Source organism: Uloborus diversus, chromosome 1, assembly GCF_026930045.1.
Source record: "Uloborus diversus isolate 005 chromosome 1, Udiv.v.3.1, whole genome shotgun sequence".
NCBI lineage: Eukaryota > Metazoa > Arthropoda > Arachnida > Araneae > Uloboridae > Uloborus > Uloborus diversus.
This window is the reverse complement of record NC_072731.1, coordinates 124,475,708-124,500,729: the sequence shown is the minus strand read 5'-3', so window position 1 is coordinate 124,500,729 and position 25,022 is coordinate 124,475,708. Positions and strand designations below refer to the sequence as shown.

The 25,022-nt window shown below is 35.1% G+C and overlaps 1 protein-coding gene across 4 annotated transcripts in view; it reads left to right on the top strand.

Moving 5' to 3' along the window:
* LOC129221035 (epimerase family protein SDR39U1-like) overlaps positions 1–9,527 on the top strand; it is a 64,178-nt gene extending 54,651 nt beyond the window's left edge. For all 4 annotated transcript variants that reach the window (XM_054855478.1, XM_054855486.1, XM_054855493.1 and 1 more), the window contains exons 5-7: positions 229–350; positions 4,150–4,296; positions 8,087–9,527. In XM_054855478.1, the coding sequence (XP_054711453.1) occupies positions 229–350; positions 4,150–4,296; positions 8,087–8,520 (703 nt within the window). In that variant the 3' untranslated portion in view covers positions 8,521–9,527. The remainder of the gene's footprint in view (positions 1–228; positions 351–4,149; positions 4,297–8,086) is intronic.
* Positions 9,528–25,022: the final 15,495 nt, after the last annotated feature.

The window sequence follows — 25,022 nt, the reverse complement described above, 5'->3', positions numbered from 1 at the left end:
AAAAATATATTCATAATCTCTCGTTTATGTACAGTTCTTGTCAGTTCTTGACCTTCTCATTATCAAACAACTCCTTTCAATGGAAATGTATAACCTTAAGAAACATAAATTGTCAAATTTTGATTGTATATATATACATTTTTTGTATTGAGAATTTTAACTACAATTTGTAGAAACTTGCTGTGAAACCTCGTCAGTTGCTTATTTTACTTATTTATGATTTTACAGATGGACTCCTGGATTCCGTCAAAATGTGTATGCCAGCCGTGTCAGTACAACAAAGCTACTAGCCAATGAAATAGAAAAAATGAGTGATCCACCAAAAGCATTTGGCATCATATCAGGAGTGGGTATGTATAAAAGTAATTTATTTATTAAAATACATGAAGTTGTTGTTTCTTGTTTACTTGGCCATGAGCAACATCTGACAAAATTCATAAACATGCAACTTTTTAACGGTTGGAAAACTGCACTATTACTAGAGTACCGTTGGTTTTTCTGACATCTAATATATATCAAAATATAGGCAGAAGTGACCTGAACTAGACTGCCCTACAGACAGTCTAAAAAGGTTAGTTTCAAAACCTAACACACCGCTGAAGAACACATAATTGACCTCTCAACTTGGCAAAGGTCGTCTACTCTTACTCGAAGCTGCACCAGGACTGCAATTGTATCACTTACGAATGAGAGCATTTCTCCAAGAGGAGTCATTCAGTGGCGCCGACTCCATGGGGCCTGAGGGGCCCGAGCCCCCCCCCAATAATTTCAGAAAATTATTAGCTATTTAATGCTTTCTAAAACTCAAATTTGTCTTAGTATTTTTCATTTTCCTTGTTTGAAGATAGTTACCTTGTAAAATACATTCGTAATGAGTTAAAACAAATAATTATTACGGTAAAAAGCAGGTTAACTGAAAAACGAGTGGTGTGGATAATGATAGTGTTATGGTGCTGCGAGCACTTAGAATTTGTCGTCTCAGTGTGCGAACCTGTGAATAAAGTCTGTTCGATCAACAACGGGGCAGAAGCGATTGAACAGCTTGGCTATTCTTCATAACCACTGAGATATTTTGGATGAATTGAATATTCGACCACTCGTCGACTTCAAATTCAGTAATCCAGTCAGGCGGTCGACATTTGCACCTTTCTGAAGACAGCCCTAATATTGGTGTTTAGAGCAATTTTAAAAATCTCTGTAAAATGAAGAATTAACTTAATACAGAATGTTAGATTTAAAATTTCGAAATATTAGTACTATTTTACTACCATATTACTATAATACTGCATTAGTTATTTTCAAATACTTAAATATTTTTTGGGTATAAGGACCCTATAAAAACCGGCTATTTACATACTATGTTTTTACTTTATTAACTAATATTAAACAAAATAACTTTGGAATATTATTTTTATTTAATGAACTCTGAGCCTTATTCAAAGCAAGTTTAAATTACCTATTTCACTTATTAATCAAAGTGCAACAGCAGTATTTTATGATTTATTTTTTAATGATAGTTTAAGATTTATTTAAATATAATTTCAATCTTTTTATAGATTCACTGTTCTGTAATAGTCTAAAGACAAAATTATTATACTATAAATCAAATTAGCTTTTTACGAATATACCGTACAAGTGTTCCCCCCCCCCCCCCATTTTTCAAAGCCAAAACATGCGTCGAGTTAGAGAGAGTAGAGTTTTGGGGATTCTCACGTTGATAATATATTGCTCTAAAATGCTTAGAAAACTAAAACTAACTTTTTCCATCTTCAATTTAGAAAATTAGAGAGGGGTTAGACCCTCAGTATATCCCCCACCCTACCGATATTTTTTGTGGGTAGGCGCCAATGGGTTGCAAGCAGGGTTGGCAGGTTTCTGCCGAGGCGGTAAAAAACCACTGGTAGAAACCGGTTAAAACCGGCATGGCAAAAACCCCTTTCTGCCACATTTATGGCAGAAACTCAAAAAATGACATAAATGCAACTCCTGACATACAATAGAAAATGTATAAGAAAAATAATTAAATATTAACCCAAATACAATTTATTTACAACACTACCATTATTCAAAATCAAATTTTACATTGTTTCCCCACTGCAGCAGCCTCTAACAAAATAAAAGTTTTGACGCTGTTTCTAAACCTAACCAATTTCCCAATTTGTTGTGCACAAAGGAGAAATTTGAGAAGATTCTTTCAATCCCAGCAGAACTAGCTGGCATTATCCTCAAAGAACAAGCAAGATTCACATAACTTTCATCTATAGCACATTTTTTCAAACTGCACCACCATGCGGTATTTGGAGTAGTTGTTACCATGTGATTGGAAAAATAGGTTTTGGGAAAAGGAGCCGATTTGTTTTGTAAAGCAATGGTATAAGGTACATAATCAGGGTTAATATTTGTGAGTAAAGTGCGAGCACTTTCTTCTTGATTACATGATAAATTTACTCCCAAATACTTTGGATGGAGCATATAGGCGAGTAAATGATTATCAGTAACTGCTTGATTAAGCTCTTTTAGAATAGCTTTGTTCAGTTATATTAAGTGTAAAATGAGAAGTTCTTGAATTTTAGAGTTTAATGAAATAAAACAAATCTGTATTTATTAAATATTTGATATATATATATATATATATATATATATATATATATTACACTTTAAATTAAATGCAAACAAAATAATTATAAACAACAAACTGAAAAATTTGTTACTTACAACATTATAAGGCTAAAATTTCTAACGCATAGCAATTTCAACTATGAAAAAATTTTTACCTTGCTTTGGAAATGTCAGTTTTGTTATTTAACATATTTTTACACTAATTATGAAATAACTATTATATTAAGTTTTTGCAATGACGAAATGGAGTTATATTTTTTATTTTACTTAATTGTCTGTCATTAAGTAATTACTAGAGCTATTAAAAACGTTTTCTAGTTTTTGCCAGTTTCTACCAGTTTCTGCCGGTTTTTACCGGTTATAACCAGTTTCTGCCACTGGCAGGGCAAAAACCAGTTTCTGCCGGCAAAAAGCCAACCCTGGTTGCAAGTCAAGTGCCCTATTTTACATCAATGCCTAGCAATGGCACTGCACAACGAGTTCCCAAAATTAGAACTGTAAAAATGTCCTTCACTGAAGACAAGTGACATGATCTAATTGAACCAGAAAATTTGTGTACCAATTCTTAGATTGACTTTGAAAATGCCATGCCACATATTATTTGTTTGTATAAATCAGAAAATATATGTAAATTAGCATTTTCAAGGTTCAAAAATCTGAACACTTTTATTTATTTATTTCTTTTTTGAAAAGGCGGGGGGGGGGGGGGGGGGGCTCCGTGGAATTACACACAGCCTGGATCACCAGTGACGTTTAGTCCCCCCCCCCAATAATTTTTGCAAGTCGGTGCCCCTGGAGTCAATTGACAGTTTGACCCCAAAATTAAGTTTCAGCATTTTATTTCATGCAAAACAGTTCAAGACGTCATTGGTAACAGTTTTAAAAATTCTCATTGGTTGATAACTTTGGCAATTGTGACAAAATCTGGATTTCTTGGCAATAACACTAGACTTCCAGAGAATTTATTGCCTCAACTAGGTTTTTGGGCAAATGGAACATACTAATTCTATTAAGGCTTCTGTTCTCTCCAAGCAGTGATGTTCCCATCAATATTTCTGAGGGTATGCTCTCAGCAATCCATTACGCACAACATGTGTACGGGATCATATACATAATATGAACATTTTTTAAGCTTGAGTGTATACGCCATATGTCTAAAAAATGTTTGAGAGTATACGGCGTACATGGAGTTTCCTGTGGGAGCACCCCTGTCTCCAAGTAATTTTTGTCAGTAAAAAAAAAAGTGCGCTATTTTTTTACCTTCTTATAAAAATAGTTTTATAATTGTACTGTACTATCTTTTAGGTATGAAAAGGACGAACAGCAATAAAAGCAAAATGTTTAGCAAGATAACAATACTTTTCTCCTTATTTAATGTGGCACAAAAAAAAAGTATGAAACAAGTCTAACCATAAACACTTACCATAAACCACCAATAACATTTTAGTGTAGCAATAATTATGTAGTAAGTAGAACGTTATGCTTAACGTACATTATTTTATTTATCTTATGATTCCTGGTTTGATGCAGGCTATTACAAAGCAAGTGTAACTACGGAACACACAGAAGATAGCCCTGGAGGTAACCATGATTTTTTCTCCCAGCTCTGCACAGAGTGGGAAGGAGCGAGCGTTTTGCCACAAGGACACAAAACCAGGAGGTTCATCGTCAGATCAGGTGAGTTTCTTTTTTTCTATTGATTTAAGAACGTCAGGAGTTCATCTCTTGATGATTTTTCTACATTTCATTGTGTTTTCTCTTTGAATGAGCTACAATTATTTTAATTTTGAATTTTACAAAATTTATTTTAGATTATTCAGACATAGATCTGTACTACCGTTCAATGAGAGATGTGAATGCAGTGAGCTCCTCTCATTTATGCATCACATAAAAGCTAAACAAGTCAAATGCCTGAGTTACAACTTCTGACATTTAAAAACTCAAAACTGTATTAGGGACTAGGGACACAGGCTTGGATCTAGGTACCCACAATGCGACGGGAAGGAGGGCATCCCACCAAGGGCAGATCTAGGAATGTTTCAAGGAGGGGTGGTCGGTTCTTTAACTTATCTCTTACTACATACTGATTTGTACATGCTTTGCTGGGGGAGGGGACTCCTACAGCATTTTCATTAAATATAAAAAAATATAGATGTAAAAAAATATAGAGATATAGCCAATGAGGTGCCTAAACCTTTTCATTTCCTTTTTTATTGAAAGAGGTTTTCCAAAATAGCGTTTTAAAGATTCAATTTCGCAATGAGTCCATTGGAATGCTTCAAAAACCCCCTAACATCATCGAAGGTAGTCTAGAATTGTCTTTTTGAAACTTCAATTCCAAAAAGTTTCAGGGAGGGATATTCAAACACCATTTCTTTCCTTATTGCCATCATTGTAATCATACTTATTGTAAAAGACCTACACTTAAGGTTTTTGGACTTTAATTCAGAAAATATGCCAGTGTAAGTTCGTTCAAGGAAGGGGCGATCGCCCCTTCCTTGTATCTGTCTTTACACCCCACTAAGAGGACCGCGGCCCTTAGTAGCATAGAAATCCCAAAGACAGTTAGGGGCCGTGCTGATTTTTCAGAGGAGGAGGGGGTGGGGGCAAAATTTTTGGATCTGGGCTTGGTATTGTACTGAAGCATTTCAACAAGAATAGACATTTTCCTTTATTAATGGACTACATTTAATTCCTTTTTATTTTCTAATTTACAAATCAGATCTGTTTAATTTCCCATGAGAGATGCATTGATACTGCACAGACTACAATTTCAAGCACCATTGTACAGACACTGGTTCACAATCTTTGTCTTTTTAATCATTAATTTTGCCATTGTTATATTAGCAGTGTCGAGCCAACCTTGCTAAGCAAGCATAAGGTGTGATGAGTTAGTTATTGGAAACTTTTCAGACAAACACTAGTGTAAGTATCATTAGTGAACAAAGACTAAAAATTAAGTTTAAAGCACAAAATAGCTACAAAATTTGCAGACACATATTTTTTTGTTAGAAGGAATCCCTTTTTAAATGCAAGAAGATGTGAGCTTGGGGATGAAATATGCATGAGTTTGCTACCTTAAGCTCACATCTTTTTCCATCATTGAGAAAAGAATCTCATTGTAAACCAAAACAGATGTCTGCAATATTTATTGTGGTCTTGCACTTTTAACGCTTTTTTTTTTTTAATTTATTTCTTCCTGGTACTAGATTCTGTTTATAAGTATCATTTATATCTTGCATATATTTTGTAACCTTTAAACAAGCAAGTTTAAGAAAAGTAAAAAAAAAAAAAACGCATTGTGATGTTCGGTTGGTGATGCATCTTGATGTAGAAATTCTTACATCGCCCTGCCTTATTTATAACTAGCCACCTTCGGCGACCAACTGGTCCGCCTTTATACGCCATTCTCCTTTTTGCGCCAGGGTTGCCGCCTTCGGTGACTGCTTAGACAATTTATCGACGGTATTAATCAATGTTTTTCTTTATGTATCAATATTATCATTTGCTTTTTTACGTCAATGTTGCCGTTTGGAATACTTTTAAAGGAGGGGTATCCCTCCCCCCACTTTTATGTGAAAGCATTGTTTTTTCAAAGTCATGGTGTGTGTGGGGGGGGGCATTGACACCCTGTTGAAGTTTTTTAAAGGACGGGCATGTCTCATTCTTGCTGTCCATCTACTATATCAACCTGTATATTTGTCTATCTATCTGTCTATCTATACGATCTATGCATATCTACCTCTGACAGTAATTAACAATCATTTTTAATTTATATAAGTATTAATTCGAAAAAAAAAAAAACATTTTTGTCCACTCAATCTCTATCCCTGTATCTACCTAACCAACCGCCAATCCGTAACAAAAACACAGATCAAGCAAAAAATCGCGAGCTTTATTTATTTAATCAAAATAGCCCGCAAAAAAAAAAAAAAAAAAAAATGCTCTATGTTCCCCGTAGTGTGCAAAAAGTAACGCTTGCAAAAAAAAATTTAAAAAAAATAATAAAAAACTAAAAAAAAAATGAAGAGATGGCAAACGATTTCAGTTGGATCACGTGATGAGGTAAGTTCGGAACTCAGCCGGCAAGCGAACTGCTCGCGTTGCGTTCTGCATTAAAAAAATTGTAAAAAAAAAACTATTGCATATTTTGAAAAACTTTTTTCTTCTGAAGGGGGCAGAATGTTTTTACTATTACCAACTAAAATTTTAGAATTGAGGGTTCAATACTTTTTGCAGGATGGGTTTCAAAAAAAACTAAACCCAGAAAAAAAATGCAAATTAAAGATTTTTTCAAAAATCTATAAAAAATACAAAAATTGCTCTATCTTCAAAATTTTTTCTTTTATCATATTTAAATTTAAATTTCCTACACAATAGTACAAAAAATATTCGTCTGGTGTGATTGGTTCGGGGTCTGTGAGGTTAAAAGTGCTAAAAAAAGTGCTAAAAATCACATAAAACATTAAATAACTTTTTTCTAATTTAAATATCAAAAATCGAAGCCCAAGGTGCATATCTTCGGCAAAAACTGCACATGTATACTAAATTTCATCTTTATAGGCCTTACTGTTTTCCTGGGATGCGCGCCACAAACACACACACACAAACATCTTATTTTATTATATGTATAGATTTACAACCAAAGACTGGTGGACAAAATCTAAAGTCATATTTGTTTTCAGTACATAAAATAAATACACAATATCAGCACACAAATCATAATATTATAATTAATATATCACAATTTTTTTTCCCCTTTTCAAAATGTGTGTTCCACTGTGTTATCTTTTTAAATGAGGCAGAGAGAAGCAAAGGGATGTAAGTGACAAAATTTAAAATTTTAGAGATAACCAATACAAATAAAAGGGGAACCACCCCAGATAGTACTAAGAGCTTTGGTAGATGCTGAAATATAGCATTATTTAGAAAAAAGTTTCAATGAAAGCCTACCTAGAATCTGAACTTTAAACGCAATTTTGTAAGTGATAAAATTGCGCTTAAAGTTCTTCTCTTAAAGTTCTTTAAAGTTGTAAGTGACAAAATTTAAAATTTTAGAGATAACCAATACAAATAAAAGGGGAAACACCCCAGATAGTACTAAGAGCTTTGGTAGATGCTGAAATATAGCATTATTTAGAAAAAAGTTTCAATGAAAGCCTACCTAGAATCTGAACTTTTTAAACGCAATTTTCTCGAAACTTTAAAAAGTCTTCTTACATTCATTTGCTTCTCACAGCCTCAATTGTAAATGTTTATCTTAACACCATCTTAGCTGTCCTTCTTTGCTTTTTATGTTCGAAACTAATAGAATTAAGTACATGCATACTCATTTGACCCTAATGTGTTTGATATCATCACTTTGCACTATGCTTTAAATCTATAAACTTGGGGATCATTATTTAAGGTATAAATTGCATTAAAATTTCAAAGTTATACTGATGTTTCCCTAAAACATTTTTTCCAGGTGTAGTTCTTGGTCGATCTGGTGGCATCATCAGACAGATTTACTGGCCTTTTTATTTTGGTCTTGGTGGACCCATCGGCAGCGGGAAACAGTACTTTCCCTGGATACACATAGAGGACATTGCCGGCATCTTTGTTCATGGCGTCCAGTTTGATTCCGTCAGTGGTATCCTGAATGGAGTTGCCCCTCAGACTGTCACTAATCAGGAATTCTCCAAGGCTCTGTCACGTGCCATGTGGAGGCCGTCGCTTATCCCTTTGCCAGAATTTGCCATCAAACTGGCTTTTGGTGATGAAAGAGCAACCATGATGACTGAAGGACAAAGGGTTATTCCAAAGAGGACATTGGAATCTGGATATAAATTTAGGTTTCCTAACATCAAAGAAGCATGCGAGGACTGTGCACATGCATGGATAAATCATGATAAGGACTAGAGTTGTTAACTTTGTAAATAAATTATAGTTTTTAGTTAATCCTTCAAATGTTTTTTGTAAGGATTATAAAGTTCATGGAAATTTAAATTATTATTTATCTTCAACTTTAACCCCTTCCCGCTCACTCCCATGTCTATGCCATGCTGGGGTTTCGATCTCCATTTCTCGCTCCTGTGATAGCGCCGTGCTGGGGTCTGCAATATTAACGCGATGAAACTATTAAAACCAATTCATTTATTTTGCCCAGAATACATTTTATTTCTCTCTTTATACACTAGATGACAGCACCAGTCCATTTTAAATGTAATTGCAGAGATGAAGAAAGGAAATTTGGTTCTAACTATAGTGCCTAGAAAGACTAGTGTGCCGATCGACGGGGAAAAATGAGGTCAGAGCTGAGGAAAAACCAGATGGCGCTGCGCTCGAGGTGTACGTTATGCTCCTCAATCAAACTCGTTTTAAATCAGCGATTGCATGCTCATTTCGCAGTTTAAAAGCCCCGTTTTTCGGATTGAACTTATTTCTGCGCAAAAGACAAATTCTGTAATAAGTGTGCTATTTGTTACGTGGGTGTTCATTTATTTTTTGAAGAATATAAAATGACCTTATGCTAATTTATCTTCAATGAAAATAGTAGACTATAAGGGGCCATTCATTAAATATGTAAGGGTCCCGAGGGGAGGGGGGTTGGAAAAGCCTCTACGTACCTTTGGGGGGTAGGGGTCAAACTCATTCTTACGTAATATTTTCCAAGTCAGCATTTCACATTAGAAATTGCGCGGTCAACAAGTGATTTGGCGGAGATTATGTTCCATTTGCGTATGGAAGGTAAGAAACGTGTTAGGATAAGATGTTTTTTTATTTGTTTTACAAAGAATGAATAGTGTAAAATATAATAAAAGAGTCGCATTATGTATGGCATGTTTTATTTTTAATTAATATCACATCAAAAAAAAAGTCAAAAAAACATTCAGTTTAGATTCTAACTTTTCAGTAACTATTTCTTTACGCAAAAAGTTAAATTTAATGACGTGAATTTATTAACGATTCCAGTGATGTAACGATTCCAAGATTTGCTACTTTATCATTTTGAAAAACGAAATGGAATCTTACGTAAGAATAGGGGGGGGTGAAAAATCTTACGTACCCGGGGGGATTTTTCGTACGGGGGGGAGGGGGATCAAAAATTGCCAAAATCATCCTTACGTAATTAGTGAATGGCCCCTAAGTATTCAATAACTGCGCGTCTCTTATTTCTCTACTAATAATAAAGCTGAAAGTCTTTCTATCCGGATTTCTGTCTGGATCTCTGTGACGCGGACAGCGCCTAGACCGTTCTGCCAATTTTCATGAAATTTGATACAAAATTAGTTTTTAGCATGGGGGTGTGCACCTCGATGCGATTTTAAATTCGATTTTGTTATTTTTTTTATTTCAATTTTAAGAACAGTTTCCGGAGCAAAATTAGTAAATTACGAAATTATAATGACGTGGAACCGTAACATGGGAAGAGCGAATGAACATAGCCAATTGGCGAGAAATTCATCATCCATTATTTGTCGAATGGTCGGTCGCTAACAGTTACCAGGCGTAGCGTTGCTGGAGATTTCCAACCTATTCTCCAGACCTATAAACTGTAGAGGTGGTGCTACCATATACCGTGCCCAAGTCGGGCTCTTTCTCATTTAGGGGCCTCATTGACTCAGGAGTCGCTCCATTCTGCTTTAAACTCATGCTGGCTACATGAATGGGGCTTGAGTCTCCCAAGTGGCATTAAAAACAACAGACTGCGCCCTAAACCATCTCGATTGATAATATATTTGCCTTAAAATATAAATATCAAATTTTCAGTCAATTGTGTAAAATTTTGTTTTGAAAACATCCTTGTCTTTGTGTCTACTTCAATAATGATCTTTTTATCATTAATATTATTTTCCACATAATTTTCATTATATACAAAAACTACAATATTTGGAGATTTTTTAAATTTTATACAAACCCAATATTCGTTAGGAAAATTAATATGAACAATTTCATTTATAATAGATTTATACGTGGTTATTTCAGTTTCATCTGCGGAAAGATCAGGTTTTATTTTTTTCAAACAGGGAACATTTTTCTTAACTGCATAATTCCTGATGAACCTTTTCTTTGGTAATTTTTTAGTAAAGTGTGTTGGCAGACTTGGGAAAATGTCGGAATTGCCTCATTTTTCAAAAAAGTTTTTCCCCGAGGAATCAAAACTTCCTCACCATTTATAATATGCTTAAAATGCGTTTCAATGAAATGTTTTTCGAAATGCAGAGCACAAATTGAGCAATATTTATCAAAAACTTTATCTAATCTGGGAATTAACGAGTTCCACTTTAGTTTTTCTTCATCTGCTGTAGCTTTAAAAAGCGTAACTTTTTCCTTGCATGTTTTGTACCCACTTTTGCACCCTGGTACGAAACAAGATGAAGCTTTATTTCTTCCAATGTTCAACTTTGATGCCTCCATTAAAAGTCTTAAACGCTGTTTCATGAAATATTCACGAAATGAAGGTAAAAAACAGAAACTCAGAACTAAATTGTAACAAAATCCCGCGTCTACTAATGTAAACACCGCGAAATTGAACGTACATCTCGACCGCACTGCCGTCTAGCGGTTTTCATACAATTTGTCTTCAAGAATCGTGGGGAAAAAAGCGCCGGTCGGCACACTACTCTTTCTAGGCACTATAGTTCTAACTTACCAGATTGTGACGTTGGGGCCTCTGTTTCTCAAGCTTTGAAGTTTACCACACAAGAAAAATTTACTTATCTTTACTTATATTACAGAAAATATTAATAAAATTATTTTTTAATGTTCTTAAAGTTTCGTTGCTTGCTTGGGCTTGCTTGTTGACTTTTCATAAAATTTTAAATTTTTTTAAAATTTAAATCTAAAAAATATTGAAAATGAAAAAATGAATGCACATATTGTTCATACACTTATTTTTATATCATTTTCTTAAATAAAAAAATAGACACGTATATGACCGTTTCCTTGAAAACTATCCGAATTTAAGGGGTTAAAATAACTTTTGACAGAAACTCTTATTCCACAAATTTTATGTATTTGATTCATTTTTATGTAATACACTCTAAGACAAAAAAAAAGGTTGCACCATGAAGGAAGTCTTAGAATACAATGACATTTGGAAGGTATGTTAAGTGTATGTTAAGAGTAGATGATTAGAAAATGAGAACGATATAAGCAAAATTTATTGAACAACATACACAAAATTGGTAACATTCAGTATGGGGTATGGCCGCCATTATTCCGAATACAACATGCTAATCGTCTTGGTAACGAATCCTACAGGTTCTTAATGAAATCCTGTGGTAGTCTATCCCATGCTGCTTTAACTTTGTTACGGAGTTCCGGCAGATTTCGAGGTACGGGTGGAGTGTTGACATCTCGTCCCATGGCATCCCACACATTCTCGATTGGGGACAGGTCTGGTGAATATGCCGGCCACTCCAAGCTGTCTAGGCCTTGAAGACAAGCTCTAGGGACGGCAGCAATATGGGGTCGAGCGTTGTCTTGTTGGAATAGCGGCCGAACACGGGTGCTCAGGAATAGCAAAACAACTGGCTGCAGGATTTCTTGAACGTAACGTTGGCCAGTCAAAGCACCGTTAATGAACACTAGAGGTGATTTTGCATCATATGCAATTGCGCCCCACACCATGACACCAGGTCTCGTGGACGTATGACGCTGTACAATAAACCGTAAATCTTGGCGCTGACCACGTTGCCTCCACACGCGGATTCTATTGTCGTCTCCACCAAGACAGAAGCGGGACTCGTCAGTGAAGACTACACGATACCATTCGACGCTCCATGTCCGTCTTGTACGGCACCATTCCAATCTTTTCCGACGATGCAATGCTGTTAATGGCAGTCGTCGTAACGGTCTACGTGAGCGCAGTCCCACGTCGTGCAGCCGTCGGCAAATGGTGCGACCACTTATTGGCTGATTGATGGAAGGTCCCACAGCCTGTTGGATGTCTGCAACTGTGCTGGTTGGATCGTTACGCGCTTGCCTTACGAGCCTCCGGTCCTCCCTCGGTACGGTTTGTCTCGGCCTCCCTGAGCCTGGTTGACGCTGATATGTGCCTTGTTGAGTCCACTGCCGCCAAATGCGTGCAACAGTAACATCAGTGTAACCAACGTGCTGTGCTATCCATCGAAATGACCATCCAGCTTCTCGGAGGCCAATTATGCGACCCCTTTCGAATGTTGGCATAAAATATTATTTTATTTTTATTCTCGGTCCACAGCCGATAATTTAAAGAAAATAATTTAAAGTTAAATGTACCTACTTTAAGCCCAGTCTGGTAAAAGTAGAACTAGTCAACTTGTTGGTGCTAACACTTCAATCGACAATTCCCCCACGCCATAATTAATGGCGACTGTTTACTGAAACCATTGAAGATTGCATGTCTCGATGTGTCGATTCAGAAAAAGTTGAGTTGTCACCTGATTGATTCGAATTAATTCCACTTATTGACCGCACGTGCTATGGAGAGGAGTACGAATATTCGCGGCAGTGGAATAAACAAATGAGTGATGGTTGAAGTAGAAGTTAGTGTGGTGATGTCATCGAGGCATGGAATCTCATTGGCTGATAAAACATATATATTGTGGCGAGTGGCAGCACTCTGGGCAGTCTCTCTTCTCTCAACGATTCCCAGTTGTTGTTTTTGATCGTAAAGCCTAGTTCGGCTCACGTGTGGGGGGGGGGGGGGGGGTTGTGGCGTGTGAATTGAAATATTCCAAGTCCTGGAATTAGTATGAGTCCAGGTGAAGAAACACTTGTGTTGTGTCCGGCCAATTGATATTGCCGGGGAAGTGAGTTCCTAAGTGTCTACCTGAGATGTTCACCGATCTCCGAACTGTCTAATGTTGCCTTCCCGTTACGGACGTTCCTGAAGAGTGATCCGAGGGACTTTCTGTGTTTCTTCAAGTGGATCCTTCGGACTGGCCAGCGACTACATCGACAGATTGGTGACATTTTTCTTTTACTTACTGGAACCACTTTTGTTATGATATTTTGGGGGTGTTTTTTTATGGGGATGTTGTATTACAGTTCTAGTCATATTTAATAAATGTATTTTTCTGAAACATGTTTTTTGCTTGTCTCCAACTTGACATTACACGGCCAGTTAATGTTGGCTTAGTTTAAATATCTTAACCTTTGGATTTTTAAACTTAACTTTAAATATGCCAACATCGAACACTCCTGGTTGCGTAAATTGCTTGCGAACTTTATTTCGAGGCATAATCCAATGTTAAACGACGTAACTAACAAATCAGATTGAGTTAAATTAAAATTGCTGCTCTACTGGACGCCCTTATATAGCTGGTCTTGCGCTGTGCTTAGGGCCACCCTGCGCGCGTTGCATGCGCAACCCTAACCTGGAAATTTAATCATTTGCATATCTTAGGCAGAAGAACCATCCCTCCAAATTTCATTCTCATCGGTCCACACCTTCCTGGTGCAACTTTTTTTTGTCTTAGAGTGTACATTTTTTCCATATACTCATGAGATGCACTTGAATCTTCTAGAAACGTGGAGACAAAATCTCAGTTCTCAAAAATATTTTTTTAACTTAATGTTTCATCAAAGCAGGGTCTGACTGGCTATGCGGGCATTTGGGCAAATGCCCAGTACTGAACGACCGTCATCTTTTTTCTTATGGAAAATTTTATTGCATTAAATTTTGTCTGTTGAGAAATGAAAGATTTGTTCCACTTGCGATAGAAAATATCGGAAAGGAAAAAAAGCTATTTTTAAACTTATTTTTCTATCCTTATTCGAAAGTACACCATCAAAAAAAAAAAAAAAAAAAGGATTTTGAAAGGGGAAAATCTGTTCTTTCTATTGGTACAGTAAAACCACTCCTAATGGACACCCCTCAAATGCGGACAATTTTTAATTCCCCGATTCCAAAGCAAATAGCATTATTAAACCCCTGTCCTGTGGACACCCGTCTATTGCGGACAAAAAAAATTGTCCTGTTAATGTTCGCATTAGAGCGCTTTTACTGTATTAATGAAAAGAAGATGGGAGGTGACAAACTTGAGCTACAGCGCTTTGAAAATAAGCTATTTTTCACTTGAACGGTTTGATAGCCACTTTATATGCCAATATCTCCTAGAAAATCAATATTTACGCTCTGCAACTATAACCCATTATAAACTTAGATATGGACAACAGTATTACCAAGTTCGAGCATTTGAACATTTTTTGATCAGATTTTATGACATCCTACACTCCAAAAAAAAAATTACGTGCTTTTTCATGAGTTTACACGCACGCTATAAAAATCTAATGAACTCAAATTTCCAAAAATACTTGAATATATTAACAGCTGATTGTACTTTAAGCGCCAATAATTTCAGGCTTCCAGTGTGATAAAATTTTCTGTAAACTTAGTCTAAACTTGGCAGTTTGGCACAAAAAGCTGATCCGCCATTTTGGAACACATTTTTTGGTGAACCTAGATCCTCAGGATCTGGATCTAGGAAGCTTAAAATGTGCATAGGCTAATTTCAAAGACTTATCTAGACCTCTATAAAATTTCATCCAAATCGGAGATGGTCTAACGGGGGACCACTTGGTCACTTGACATGGAATGACTCTATATTTGCTTGCAGTAAAAATAAGTGACAAGGCAGAAACAGGTCAAAATTTTTCATTCTTTTTCCGAACGTTGTTCTGAAGTTAGATTTCAATTTTGTATTTCATACCCCCCCCCCCCCGGACTGAAAACTGCGCAATTTTGTTACCAGTCTTTATAACATCAATTACATCTTTTCGATTCCAAAAAAAAAATTTTGTAACCATATTTTGTGTCATATTTTTCCTCATTAATATTTTGTAATTACTTATAAAAATCTTGAACTAACTTATAAAGGTTGGGTGACCCACTACAAGCGGGTTACGTTTTGTTTGGGAGAGAATAAACGAATAACAAAAATGTTTATTTATTGACTATTAAAACAAATTTTACACAGGGGCTGCTAAAACTCTAAGCATGCCCTTGGTAGTACAACTGTGAACTCGCATGTGCAATATCTTACTTTTTTTGTTTTCAAAAGTGCTTCGAGGCCCTGCCCTGCCTATATCAGAAGATTTCCTGAGAGAGTTTTATTGAACTTATTGCTTTAGGGCCCTTCCGCAGGACACCGTGTTTTGAGATTTCCAGTGTTCGCACAAAATAATGTTTCATTTTAGCTCTTTGACACAAATGATGAGCACCATGTGCGTGAATTTGCTTTCATAAAATTTTTTCCCAAATGTGTTTTCAAGAAGTATATTTAAATTCATTATATACAATTGCTTGGAAGTACTTTGAAATGCAAGTAAGAGGAATGGTATATACGTATAAATATATTGATTTATTATAGTTATTTATTATGTACTATCTTTTGTTAACAGAATGCTTTGTTAAGATATATTAGCGATCGATTTTTCTTGTTGGTGTTGTAAAAACGGTTCGTTCACTAACGCTTTGTAAAAAAATATTTATTGCCGTTTATAATTATTACACAGTAGAGTGCAGTGGCATACTCAGGGGTGGATTGACAGAGCTGCAGCCCCTAAAGTTAATTTCTGGGTTCGCCACTGGAACAATCAACAAGCTATTTATTTAACTTCTTTTCTTTGACTGGTATTCATTTCCAATTTTATTGTGCATTGGATACCTCCAAATTATAAGAACATTCTTTACTCTCATTTTATAACTCTAGGTACAAAAAAGGGAGTGAAATTGCAAAACTGCATCAAATAAGGAGTCTTGTGATTAAACTAAATAATAAAATATGCTAACTAGTTAATACCATCTATTTTTTTTAACTTTTTTGCATTTTAATATGGCTCCCCTCATGGGCGTCGAGGCCGGGGGGGGGATCCGAGGGGTCTGGACCCCCTCAAAAACTAGAATTTGTTAAAATCAAATCCGTTATTTGCGGGAACTTATTACTGTTTTAATTCCAAAAAAGGATGATGATGCACAGTTACATAAAACATAATTTTTCATGTGAAATGCAGTTGGAATTTTTAATTCTTATGTATTAAAATCAAAATGAACTTCGTGAGCACAAAAGTAAAGCAACTGTCTAGAATGAAAACTTAGAAGCAAAGAATTGCTGCCGAAGCGCTGCTAATTATTATCAGAAGTCTAAACTACCTCGCAAGCAGGTCCGTCATTTCAAATTTTTACGGACGGGGGCGGGAGGCAAAGGGTAAAGGGGGTGAAGGGTCAATGTAAATTACACAAAAAAAAAAACAAAAAAAAACACGCCTACTTACATGTGCCAAATACAGTATTTTCTCAAATCTAGAGGACCCTAAATAGCGGGCCTGCTTGCAAGACAAGAAAGCCACAAAAACATGGCAATGGTGAAGGAAACCTTATGCAGCTACTATGAGGGTTTGCAGTAAAGGAATGAACAATACCCATTTTTTTTTTTTTTTTTCAGGCAGAGGTTTCAAAGAGAGAGAAAATGTACTCAACCGGATATTCAAAATGAGATAGCACAAATTATAATGTTATATCTTATTAAGAAGATCAATTGAAATCACTTTTTATTTTCTCCGTGAATTTCGATGGCAGAACAAAAATTTTAGGGTTATACATTATGTCAAGATTAGAAGGCACTTTAAATTCCCAAGAAACTTTTCTGGGTTTCTACAAAACTCCTGCAATAGTAGAAGACCACCTCTTATAACTGTTATGTCACCCCCTCCCCCTTTTTTTAGAAGTTGACCTTCTAATTTCATTTTAATGATAAAAAAAAGAAAAACTTTCCCAGTCTTAAAAATGCATAATTAGATGTTAAACGAGTAAATACAGTGAAAGTGAAAAAGATATATTTCTTTTATTTTATTTTTTCTAAATGCAATCTTAAAATATTATTTAGGAACATCGAGATTCTGTATTCTTAAATTACCTTACCTGTGCAAGCGAAATACGTTTTAAATATAAAAAAAGCTGAAATACAGATAGAAAGATTCAAAAAATTGTGATGAATAATCACACCAAATCAAAAATTGTAAGTACTTGAATGCAAGAAAAAAAAAGTGAAACACAAAACTTAATTAATAGATTCAGGAGGCATAATACTTAAAATAAAGTGAAAAGATAGACTATCTATCTGGAAATTGAAAATTTCTGTATAGAAAACCAAAGCAGTCAAATAGTTTTGAAAAAGAAAAAAACTCTCCTCAAGTCTTATCTCTTCAGTTTACTTCATCAGAGGTAGCCTAAAATTGTGTTTCTGAAACTTTGATTTTGACAGCAAGGGAGAGTATCCATATCCCATTTCTTCCCCTAACGTCAGCAACGATAGCCTACATTCCGTGTTTAGAGTTTCAGTGTCGAAAAACTTCCAGGACAGCGCTCTCACCGTATTCCCATAGAAACACACCCACTCCCCATGGGCGGATTTATGGGGGGCAGAGGGGGGCAATGCCCCCCCAGTTTTGGGAGGACTTTATGTAGTAACAACACATCTTCCAAAAATTTAATTTAAAAAAAATCATTATTTTTTTGTTTTTGAATAGTTTAGAAGAGCATAGGTGGATTTATAGGGGGGGAGTGCAATGCCCCCCATTTTGAGAGGAGTCCTTATAGTAAAAACTTATCTTTCAAAATCTTATAACAAAAAAAAATCATGATTTTTTTTTCTTTTTTGAATAGTTCAATGAAAATGAAGAGAATAGCGAATGTTCTTTTCTGAAGGGAGAAAAGAAAAAGAAAAAAACCGAACATTAAGTACAAATAGTACAGCTGTCACTGGGGTACTGAAAATTGGTCTAAATTCACTATTTTGGGCTGAAAACCATTTGGGCAAGTATATGAATGAAAATATAGGCTAAACGAGCTATGCATTCAGCTGCAACACTTATAATAATTGACGTTTGGGACCCCCCCGATCTACTCGCTACGATTTGTTTTCTCTCTTTTCAGAATGCTTATTTTCAATTTGCGTGATTTCAAAAACTAGATGTTTGGGGTTGTTACAGACAAAAGATTTTGAAGAACCTTCTGGTATCACACGTTCAAATGAAATTGACTGATTTGAAATGTATGCTATTGCAAAAGAAGTGCAGAGCTAAAAGGTTTTTGTACAGCAAAATACTATCAAATGTAACAGTTTACACCATACTCAACGAATGTATATAACAATGAAACAAAAGACTAGAAAAATTGTCCAACCATTGAACAAACAGAACGTAAAATCACTGTAAACAATGCGTTAATTTTTTAGGGGAAAAAATTAGGAATCCCTAGCAGTTCAAAACTAAATTTCTGATTTTCCAGAATCATACATTGTAAGGAAAACGTCTGAATAAAAGAAAAAGTGAGGGAGATATATTTCCGGTGCGAAAGCTTTGCACAATTCTTGTAAGATCTCATTATTACCTGATGAAATGTTTTTCTAACTGTGTTTTCTTTATTTTTTAAAGTAAAAAAATTGTATATATGAAACTAATAGTTAGAACTGTACTTCATGCGCTTGGAAAATTTTCAGCTTGTCCTTTTTTTTTTGAGAAAGAAAAGTAAATACTATCGCAAACTGAATAAATTTCAGTTATCTGAACGTTCTGATTAATTGAATCTTTTTACTTAGAGGGAAAATACCATTTTCCTTACTTTCTAAATACTGTTTAAAAATTAAGGTAAGTCATAATCATCTAAAGTCTAAATGGGTCAGTTATCGTCATTATTGAAATCTGAGTAAATCAGTCATCAAAAGTTTTGGAAAAATTTGCTGAAATTTGATAAAAACCGATAAAAACCTTACACAGATTGGTAAAATCGTAAAAATCCTTTAACTGTAAAAACTGACGAATTTTCGTTAAAATTACAAAAAATCAAACAAAAATCTGCAGGTAAGAGTGAATTACATGTAGCGCCGGATTTGTCTATAAGATAAACAAGCTATAGCTTAGGGCCCCTGCTTGGAAATGGACTCCGAACTCCCAAAAAATTGTGATTCCTTCCTTAAAAAAATGGAAACTGCTTGAAAAACTAATTTCATTTTCAAGTACTTGAAAACCTTGAATATTTGGAAACGTGTGGCTGCAAACCTTAAATTTTAAAATTTCTAACAAATCGTAGGGGGAGGAATGCCAAAATGTGTCAAATTCAGCTCCTTGCTACATCATGCATCAAAAATCACGGTTCTCGCGTTTGTAACATATTACTTGAAATAATTTTTTTTTGTGACTCACATGCTTCATATCTTGCTATTTATTTAATCCCGAATGCAGAATTTTGAAAATTCTTTTGTATTGATTGCTTTTATCTTACTTTTACTGGATATTGTTAATCTGTTTAGCCCGGGGAAAAAATGATACACTACCCCTATTCCTTTTCGTTTTCTGCTCTACTTATAATTTAAAAAAAAAGTTGTAATGAGAAATTAAAGTTTATTTTTTCTTTTAAACTTAAAATAGCCGTTTCTTACAAAGTTTGAACAATACTGTACAACTGTATAATCTACAACTCAATTTCAGAGACTGGAAAGTGCAAATTATTGGTTCTAAAATCCCTGAAAAGAATTCGCGCAGTATAGCCTACCAGAGCTTTTGAGCCAAAAACCCAATCTAACTAACCAAAGCTTGAAAATAATTAGACAAGTCTTTGAAACTCCTAAACAAAGTGTGCTTCAATTTGTATAAATTAAGAATTGATACCTCTTGATACCTATTCTCTAAATCTGTGCACCATTTCTTTTAAAGTATTAACTTGCATCACAAAGCACTTTTAAAGCGTAAAACTTAAATTAAAAAAAAAATGATTTGCCTATTATTTCCAATTAACCCTTATAAGACTTCAAAATGCAGAATTTTATATCCATTTTATATAATTTCCTCCCGAGATCCCCCGGCCCCCTAAAATTGGAGATATTCTATATCCGACTTAAAAAGGAGCTCCGTGCCACTCTCTTAATACCAGCCCCTTCTCTTTTAAGGTCAATTCAAAAAGGACAGCATGATTACACACAGTAATGAAAACGGCACATAAAAAAGTAAAGAATGGCCTTATGCATCACAGAAAACAGATAAAAACATGGGGAGGGGGGAGGGCAATTAAAAATTTTGCTCCAAAAAAAAATCCTGCCCCCCCCCCCCCAAGAACTCAGTCCTAAATCCGCCTATGCCACTCCCTACTATCAAAGGTAATGTTTACTTTCGTTTTCAGTACTTCAACTGTAAAAACATTCTAGAGATCCCCTGAAACTTAAATCCCTCTGATAGCATCAAAGAGCGTCTAAAACTTCGTGTATAGACGCTCGAATTTCCACTTACGAAAAAATTCTGGGGAAGAAGGCTAAAAACTCCTTTTCCCAACACCATGGTAAGTCATCTATAAAGTCAACTTTTTCGAAGCTTCAATTCCCAAAAATTATTTGTTCCCGAACATGGCTTACAATCGTGCTTTTAAAACTTCGATTTAGAGAAAATTCCGGAGAAGTCCCCAAATCTCTCTTCTCCCGAACATCACCAAAATCGTCTAAAACTGCGTTTATAGAACAATAATTTCAGAAAATTTCCGGGGGAGAACCCCCCGGATCCCCATTTCTAAGTCAATATTCTGCTTCAGTTGGTTGACTAAGCTTGAAATACACAAAAAACGATTAAATCATGTTATCTTGTGTTAGCGCTTCATTAAAATGTCTCCGAAAAAAAAACCGCCGCAGGAAAAAAAAAAGTCTTCTTAATCACACGTGCTGATTAGAAAAAGTTTCTTTAGTTTAATTAATTTTATTTTATTTATTATTATTGATTTTGCGTGTGAATATGCTAATCAAGATGTTTGAGTTTTTAATATTATATACTAAATGGTAATGTTAATCCGTTTTTTTCCGCATATATATATATATATATATATATATATATATATATATATATATATAGTGGCACCCGCACGGCTTCGCCCGTAATAGAAAAATTAAAGGTCTTTCCGTTTGCCTGTATATTTACAAATAATGTATGGTGAATTTTCTCGCCAATTGGCTTGTACCGACGTTACAGTTCCACGTTATGATAATTTCGTATCTCGCCAATTGGCTTGTGCCCATGTTACGGTTCCACGTTATGATAATTTCCTAATTTATGATAGTTTTTTTCTTAAAATTGGAATAAAAAAAGAACCACATCGAATTTTCAAAAAATCGCTTCGAGGTGCACACCTCCATGCTACAAACTAACTTTGTGCCAAATTTCATGAAAATCGGCCGAACGGTCTAGGCGCTATGCGCGTCACAGACATCCAGACATCCTCCGGACAGAGAGACTTTCAGCTTTATTATTAGTAAAGATAAAGAATATCTATATATATAAAAATCTCGTGTCACGATGTTTGTTCGGGGTAAACTCCGAAACTACTGAACCGATTTTTATGAAATTTTATACGTATCTGTAATTTGGTCAAACTTAAAAGATAGGATGGTTTTTATAATTTTTTATTGCAAATAAAATGTTTATTATACATTAATAATGTGTATTGATTGTTTGGTTCTGTAAATTCTTACTAGATGGCGCTGTAATTTAATTCATCCTCAAAAATTTTATTCTTAAGTTAATTAAAATTTACAAATGATACTATGTTACCGATATTGATGGTTATCAACAATATCGCCGTTGAAAGGAGGAATATAGAGGCCATACTTTTCAATCTAAATGTTAAATTCTACAAATCAAGTTAAAATTGATGAGCAGCGGGTAGTTCCATACTCACCACTGCTTTTACAAACTAATGAGTCTCATATAAATGTCGAGTTTTGCTGTTGCAATACTTAATCAAATACTTTATTAAAGGTCCTTATTAGGTCGCATTTAAAGTAAGAGATGTGGAAAAAATTACCGAGAAAACGCGATGAATGGACATAAAAACAGCAACGAAGGCTTCTCCATATACGAAAGAGACCCTTCTGTACAGCATCTTGTAGTACATCTTGAAAACGGTCAACGAGTATATTTTACCGAAGATATTTCAACGAAGAGCATTTAAACCACCAAAAACGATCCTGATTTTTTTTTTTTTTTTTACATTGTCAAAAACCTAATGTGTTTAGCCCGATTCTCAGGAATAAAATTATTTACCAATGTTTCACGCTATTTTACATGCACTGTAAACAAATCTGAAATGTCACTGATTATTTCCGTCGAACATGTTGGGATTTCACAGGTCCTCAACAATTTTATTTGGAAATGAAGTATCTTCTTCAAAAAGGTTCTTGAATTGCTACAAACGTCATGAATGCAGACTTCTCACTGTTGCGAAAAATATTTATAATTTCCAGTTTAAAGATTTACTGAGCGTATTTATTAAGTGTATCGGCTTCAGTTCGATTACGTTCCGTGTGCCTTGCTTGAAAGTTCACAGAGAGAGTAAATGAGCCTCTGGATTCCGATGCTTTGCAGAAATCGTAGGCGAGTGGCGAGTTAGACTCATGGTATTTGCTCGCACGTCAGTCTTACATTTCGCCATGCTTGCAGCTTAAGTGTTGTAGCTTTCTTGGAAACGTAGAGAGGTTTCAAGCTTTATGTTTAACTTAAGATTTTTCGGAAGGTCCAGCGACACGACTGGCTTTTAGCCTCTGGGATAGTACTGAATCCTCCAAAGATTCCAGGAGAATTTTAGGAAGGTTAATGAAGTTTAGTGATGAACTGACATCATTACCTTACCGTCGTCGTGGTCCGTACAGATTGACATATTTCCCATTTGGAGGAAGCGAGTCTCTGGATTCCGTAACTTTCCAAGAGTAACAAGCAAGTAAAAGTCTTTGTGCGTGCTTGAAATTTCTTCTTAGCAGTGGCTATGGTTGCGATAATGCTTTTCGTACTTTCTTAGTGAGTCGAAAAATGTGCTAAGCTATTAATTTTAATCTTACTTCGGTTCCCTCTAAAGGTTTCAGAGAAATTATTGTCTCGAATCGGAGAGGTTTCGGAATTCTTCAGAAAGACTTTAGGATAATTTTAGGAAGGTTTCTTTCTTTTAGTGGGATACCTTCTTATTTTTTTTTTCTAAGATATGTTACTGGCAGAAATTGGGCGTATTCGCTGCCCATTATTTTTCAGGATGTTTCTTAATTGTTTTTACAGTGTTGAATAAAATCAAAAAAATCATGGAAGAAACGCATACAAAGAACATCAATCTCGGGCATTAAAGCCGACATTGGGACCAAAACTCCATCCAGAACAAAACTGCATCCAAAACGAAGTGAATATTGTTTTTGCATTTGTTTTCGTTAAACATTCCCGAAAAGACGGGAATATTTGCGGACTGTTAATTGTCGAGTGTTTAATACATATCACGATGCATTTCGCGAATTGTAAGTATTGGAAGCACGCAATCATTGGGAGATGCATTTCATAATGCAGGTTTTGCACATAGATCTTAAAATAGAATAGATGTGCCTTCTCCCCACTTTTCTCCTCAGAGCGCGCGTCAACATCCCCCGTTGGACATCACGTGATCAAGGGATACCTCTCACAAGAAACTGTTTCCCCTATCGAAGAGAATCACTTTGCGCCGCAATCATTTGCACAATTAAGGGAAATTAAAGCATTTAACCCATGAGTTAAATGCTTTAAGCATGGGTTAAACTCCCCTTTAAGCATGGGTTAAATTAAAGCATTTAACCCATTATTAAAGAAAAGGGGAACACTCTGTCTCTCACGTAACACCTTATATTTTTCACTAAAAGTAATAATTAAAAAAGGTAACAATTTTGTTTTCATTAAGAAATCGCAAATGTATTTGTTGTACTTTTGCAAAAAATGTCCTTTGTTACTTTTTAAGTTATTACATTTTAGTGAAATGTGGGACAAAATGACAGCTTTTTCATGGAATGGTCTATTAGATATTTTCCCAATCATAACTTTTGAAGCAGGCGCACAAGCTATTTAAACTTTTTTTCAAGTGCTTTAAATACTGAGTAGAAATAGACGTCTTCAAAAATCTTAAACAAAAATTGACCTTAAATAATTCCTTTTATTTCAATCAAATTTTTCAAATACAGATAAATGGTTTCAATGCGTGCTTTTTCCCACAACTTTTGAAGCCAATGCAACAATTTAACATAAAACCCTATCTAAAACCATAAACCAATTAGAAATACAAATGTAAACAGTATCGAATGTCAATTAACTCAATTAAATAATATTCTAAGATTCGCATGCGTTTCGCACCAACACTCTATTAGCCAAACAAATAACTTTGGTTTGATCCTGATTTTTAAGCAACTTCAGTGTTTTTTTTTTTTTTTTAAGTACTCAGAAAATAAATTCATTTGCAATTATAAACTACATGAATGGTCATTTGACTTCCGCCCCCTCCCCAATTTTTCTTTTCTTTTTTTTTTTCGTCCTACAGGATATGACAATTTTGACAATTTAAACTCGAGGGTGAAGAAAACTAGTGATTATTGTCTCTCAACAATATTAATTTTGTC